The sequence below is a fragment of the Tupaia chinensis genome, unplaced genomic scaffold, assembly GCF_000334495.1.
Source record: "Tupaia chinensis unplaced genomic scaffold, TupChi_1.0 Scaffold000671_2, whole genome shotgun sequence".
NCBI lineage: Eukaryota > Metazoa > Chordata > Mammalia > Scandentia > Tupaiidae > Tupaia > Tupaia belangeri.
The window spans coordinates 2,462,800-2,468,714 of NW_006160194.1; the positions used below are offsets into that span (position 1 = coordinate 2,462,800).

General features: G+C 64.6%; 1 protein-coding gene across 1 annotated transcript in view; it reads right to left on the minus strand.

Annotated features, from left to right (window-relative positions):
* Positions 1 to 5,915, minus strand: part of BRF1 (BRF1 general transcription factor IIIB subunit) — a gene marked incomplete at its 5' end in the record, with an annotated part of 36,297 nt that overhangs the window by 10,224 nt on the left and 20,158 nt on the right. Inside the window, 5 exon segments of the mRNA XM_027776415.1 lie at positions 87 to 211; positions 2,317 to 2,406; positions 3,397 to 3,436; positions 4,133 to 4,259; positions 5,092 to 5,185. Coding sequence (XP_027632216.1) covers positions 87 to 211; positions 2,317 to 2,406; positions 3,397 to 3,436; positions 4,133 to 4,259; positions 5,092 to 5,185 — 476 coding nt within the window.

A 5,915-nucleotide genomic window follows, 5' to 3' on the forward strand; every position in this document is an offset into this window, starting at 1 on the left:
GCCGTGGGCAGGGGGCGGAGCGGGGACTCCAGGGCCGGGGGCCGGCAGGTCTCGTCAGGGACGCCAGTGGCCTCCGAGTCGCCCATGGCGCTGCCGCCCCTGAGCAGCTCCTGGTAGAAGTCCTTGTTCAGGTGGCTGGCGGCGGCCTCCAGCTCTTCGTCCTCGGGGTCCTCGTCGCCAAATGCACTGGACGTCGCGTCCTCGGTGGAACCTAGGGGCAGGGGAGCCACACACCTTGTGACGGGACCGAGGGCCAGGGCGTGAGTGATGGGCACAAGAATGCCCAGGAAGCCCGCCTGTCTGCGGTGGAGGGATGGGCCTGGAGTGTCTCAGAGGACCGGGCCTCGGCCACCTCATGCCTGTGCACCAGGGGCCGGAGGCGCAGCAGCCTCAACATGCAGCACTCCGAGAAGCCAAGCTGCGGGCTCCTGTATCCCCATGCAGAGACCTCCCGACACGCCAGGGCACGGCCCCCACGGCCCGGCTGCCTGAGCCACGGGGCGCACGGGGAGCGGCTCCACCGCCGGCCGTGGAGAAGGAGCCCTTGCGTGGACGGAGGCTGCAGCATGGGGCGGCGTGAGAGCCAGATGCAGGCGCCCTGGGGGGTGGTTGTGCTTGCTGCCTTGGGCCGGGCCGGGCAGGTCTCAGACACAGTGCTAAAGCAGAGTCCGTGAGACCTTGCTGAGGCGGAATTTCAAAAGGCAAGAACTTCTGGGGTTTTTTTTGAAAGTCATATAAAACATGAGACCCACCCACAGACTCCAGTGGGCCTTGGGCCTAGAACACGTGGAGGACTCTCCGTCCAGTAAGGACCGACTACAGCACGACGGAAGGCCCGAGGAGGATGCAGCGGAGCCGCTCACCGCCATGGGCACAGGCGGCACCAAGGGGCTCCCCCGGGAGCAGGAACTGAGCCGAGCCCGCCGCGGCCTGACTCCTGCCTCACTGCCGGGAGGCTGCCGCTCCAAGGAGCCTGCTGCACGGCCAAGGAAGACCGGGATCCTGCACAGGCAGGGAAGGCGGCAAAGCCTGGCACTGCAGATGCCACGTTTCTGGGACGCCAACGGCCTCCCTGGGAAGAGCCCAGAAGACGGAGCTCTGCGGAGGAGACGACAGACAGAGCACCACTAGAGGTGGACAGACCAAATGCACCCCAGCACACGGCTCGGCACAGTGCTGTGGGGCCAGGCCAGGGACGCGAGAACACGGCACCTTAAAGCTGGCCTGACTCCGTAAGGGGCCCCACTTTGTTTCATGTGAACTTGCTTCTTCTGCGAACGCGAGCATCAGAGGGACGGGGGAGAGGCAGCACCCTCAGCCCCACAGTCCGTCCCGGCTCCAGCCGGCCCTGAGTCCAAAGCACGTGCATTCCCAGGACCCTCAGGGGGCCTCAGGATCCGAACAGGAACCTCCAAGTGGGCCGGGCCCGCAGGGTCTCCTGTCTCACTGCCACGGTGCCATCTGGCCCCAGGACCACGGTGTGCTGACAACATGACTAATTACTGGGGAAGCCCGACAGCACGGCCACACCGGAGTGAAGCAGGGCTGCTTGTGAGCACAGGGCTGGGGCGGCGCGCAGGGAGGCTGGGCTCAGCACAGACAAGCCCGGGCCAGGGACACCTGCAGGGGGCTGGGGGCTCAGGGCAGACAGGCACACCTGAGAGTCCGCGTCAGAGCACCCGCGGCCTGGCTGCCGTGACTGCGAGGAGGGGCTCTCTCCTTCCCCGGCTTCCACGCAGACCGAGCAGCAGCACACGGACCTGGACCGGATCCAGGGGGACCTCAGGCCCAGGGACAGAGGCAGGTAGTCACAGGAACAGAGGACAGACCTGCATCCCGCCCTGGGACAGCTCCATGCAGGCCATGGCACTCAGGGTGGAGAAGCCTGGCGCCCTCCCTCACTGAGGGCATGCAGCCCAGCGGGGCACAGAGCACCTTCGGGAGGCCAGAGCAGCTCTGCAGGCCCAGGCTGCACAGCAGGTGCACAGGCCGGGCAGGGCTGAGCACCACCGGGAGGCCCGCACCTGCAGAGGCTAATGAGAGGGGATCCTGCGGGGCTGGGCTCGAGAGGCACAACCTTAGCCTCGGAGAAGTCAGTGGGATGGCATGGGGGAGGGGTGTGCTTGGGGACAACCTATGTCCAAACAGCAGCTAGGCACTGAGCATGGCACATGGGGACCAGAGGTGGCCCACAGCCTGGCTAGGAGCATGTGGTTTGTAGGGGGGATGGCAGGAGAACCGGGCGGCAGTTGCAGTTGTGGGGATGCGGGAAGGCCGCCCAGAGCCCCGCAGCCGGGAGGCAGGGGCCAGACTCACCGTCTTTCAGGCCAGGGAGGGGCCCTTTGGCCCTCGGCCGGCTATTCTCCAGCTCGATCTCGATCTCGTCCTGGTAACTGGAGATCTCCCCTGGAGCAGGACGTCCCAGCAGTCAGTGCGAAGCCCACCCTCCGGAGCGCCCAGGCACCTGTCAGGGAGAGCGTCCGGCTACCTTCCACTTCCTCTAGCTGTTTTGACAAGACTTGTTCAAGCTGCAAGAGAAGGGGGTGAGGACGTCCAGTAAGAGCAGCCCCGGGCCTGCATGCACAGCCTCCCCGACACCCTGTGGGCACCAGGCCCTGGGCAGGCCTTCCAGGCACACAGCAAGGGCTGCCCCAGGGAGGGCAGCACCTCTGAGGCCTGGGCCACCTGCTGTGTGGGAGCCTCCGGGGCCCTGGCTGGGGACCTGCTCAGGACACCTCGGGCTGGGGCTACAGTTCCGAGCTCCACTCCCAAGCAGGCCCTGGGGGCAGGATAGGCGGACATGGTCGGTGTGTGGCCAGCAAGCGTCCCCCAGGACTCCGGTCACCCCCACAAGCAGCAAGTTCCCAGACTGAACGACAGAGACATGCCTTCAGCAGCGCCTCTGGGTGACAGGGAGGGCGCTTGGGCTTTTATGATTCTGGCAAATTCTAAAAGCAGGATCTACTTTGTTTTCTGGTAAAAGCAGAACCAAAGCACTCCAGGTGCGGGCCCGCTGGAGAGCAAAACCTGGTGCCAGAAGGTCCCCCCCGCCCTGCCCCTCCAGGCCGGGCCAAGCTAACCCCCGTGCCTCCAGCTGTCTGCCGCCCTGACAGCACTGCTCTGAGACGGGGCGGCCTCCATAGCTAAAGCCCTCGCCGGGAGTGACAGCCGAGAGCGTGCGCATCACAAACGGAGACGGGGGTGGCGCTGCCTGGCCACGCTACCTGCTTCATCCGCTGCTTCTTCTGGCCAGCTGTGTACGACGGGGGGACGCACTCCTCCTCCAGGTCGATCCTCATGAACTCCTCGATGGTCAGTTGCAGGACGTCCCAGCAGTCAGTGCGAAGCCCACCCTCCGGAGCGCCCAGGCACCTGTCAGGGAGAGCGTCCGGCTACCTTCCACTTCCTCTAGCTGTTTTGACAAGACTTGTTCAAGCTGCAAGAGAAGGGGGTGAGGACGTCCAGTAAGAGCAGCCCCGGGCCTGCATGCACAGCCTCCCCGACACCCTGTGGGCACCAGGCCCTGGGCAGGCCTTCCAGGCACACAGCAAGGGCTGCCCCAGGGAGGGCAGCACCTCTGAGGCCTGGGCCACCTGCTGTGTGGGAGCCTCCGGGGCCCTGGCTGGGGGCCTGCTCAGGACACCTCGGGCTGGGGCTACAGTTCCGAGCTCCACTCCCAAGCAGGCCCTGGGGGCAGGATAGGCGGACATGGTCGGTGTGTGGCCAGCAAGCGTCCCCCAGGACTCCGGTCACCCCCACAAGCAGCAAGTTCCCAGACTGAACGACAGAGACATGCCTTCAGCAGCGCCTCTGGGTGACAGGGAGGGCGCTTGGGCTTTTATGATTCTGGCAAATTCTAAAAGCAGGATCTACTTTGTTTTCTGGTAAAAGCAGAACCAAAGCACTCCAGGTGCGGGCCCGCTGGAGAGCAAAACCTGGTGCCAGAAGGTCCCCCCCGCCCTGCCCCTCCAGGCCGGGCCAAGCTAACCCCCGTGCCTCCAGCTGTCTGCCGCCCTGACAGCACTGCTCTGAGACGGGGCGGCCTCCATAGCTAAAGCCCTCGCCGGGAGTGGCAGCCGAGAGCGTGCGCATCACAAACGGAGACGGGGGTGGCGCTGCCTGGCCTCGCTACCTGCTTCATCCGCTGCTTCTTCTGGCCAGCTGTGTACGACGGGGGGTCGCACTCCTCCTCCAGGTCGATCCTCATGAACTCCTCGATGGTCAGTTGGCTGGTGGGGGTGTCCTCAAACTCTGTGAGCCTGACGCGGAGGAGGAAGGAAGCATTTAAAATCTAGCCCACGGCGTGTGTGTCCCACACGCCTGCCTCCGCAGCTCAAGTCCCAGACCCAGCAACTTGAGGAGCGTGCCGGGCTCGTGTGCAGAGTAACCCGGGAAGAGAACAGATGGGGCTGTGGTGTGGCCATCCCCCGGAGGGTGATTTCTCACTTTCCTTCTCTTTTTCCTCTCTCTCCCTCTCTCTCTGGCAAGTGCACATGCCCTACAGCAAAGCTGAATTAAAAAAAAAGCTGAACTCACACGGGATCTGGTTCTGGTCACCCCTGTCACCCAACAAGGCAAACAAGCTGTGAGGGACGCTGCAGCAGCCTGCGCCCCACACCTGCGAGCTCGCGGCGCCCCACGGTCACACAGCGCCACGGCGGCCTCACTTTGACCCCACTGCTCTCAGTGTCCAGGATGGACTGTACCAGACGGGAGACAGGAGGCCTGCCATGGACACGCTGGACTCTGCCATCTGCCTGGCTCCCAAGTGGCCTCGGCTGGGTGCCCGCACTGATTACCCGCCTTAACTCAGACAGGAGCGCCAGGGCTCCCCCAGGCAGGCCTGCCACCCGGCCACTCCCCAGAGGTGGCTGCCCCAAGGTCAAGGACAGGAAGCTGGGCTGGTCCCTTAGCCCTTTCCCTAGGACCCGTGAAGGAAAGGGGACAAAAGGAAGTCCGAAGGGCCTGGGGCAGGGCAGGCCTGGGGCAGGGCAGGCCTGGGACAGGCGGACATGCCCCAGAGGAAGGCAGGCAGCCCAGCCGCTTGTCCGAGCCGTGTGGCCAGGGCACGGCACCAGAGTGGCCACCTACCTCTTGCGCAGTGTGGACTCACACACTTTGACCACACTGACCACCTCCTTGACAGTTCTCCGGAAGTCATGCATCCTGGCTGCTACTAGAAGTGCTGAAAAGGAACAGAAGCTCCGTGGGACTGGGCCGCTCCAGGGAACGAGGAACCGCGTGCACTCAGAGACAGGCGCCCACCATCCATGGACAGACACGCTGCACGGGACCCTGGCAGTGTTGTCCTCTGCGGGCACGGAGGCTCCACCGCGGTTCTGTCCATAAAGACGGGGGGTCTAACCAAGGACTGTGTGTGAGCTCCGGTCACCCCAGGGCACACAGCCTAACTTCCAGGGGACACGTGAGACACTGGGTGTGATGGGAGCTGAGGCCCGAGAGGCCTAGTGGGGAGAAGGCAGATCCAAGGGTGTCAACCATGGCCTGGGAATGAGGCTTCCAGGTGGAGCTGGACCCGGGCAACGTGACCTACTGTGAGCTGAGCACCAGCTATGCTGGAAATAGGGACCAGAGGAGGGAGGGGCCTGGGACTGAGGGTGGACAGGCTGCGTCCAGGGAAGCCCAGGCTCAGGGGACTGTAGGGAGCTACAACCCAGAGGGTCTGCAAGTTCGACCAGAACAGCTGCCCTGCAAGGGCCATAGGAGCAGGCCTGAGAGCCCTGGGCGCCCTCTGCAGCCATGGCTGGCATCCCAGACAAAAGGCCACGTCATAAACTGCACTAGGAGTGGACACGCCGACCACAGGCAGGCCTGCCAGTCGGACACTCCCCAGAGGTGGCTTCCCCAAGGTCAAGACAGGAAGCCCAGCTAAATCCGGAGGCTCTGATGGGCCC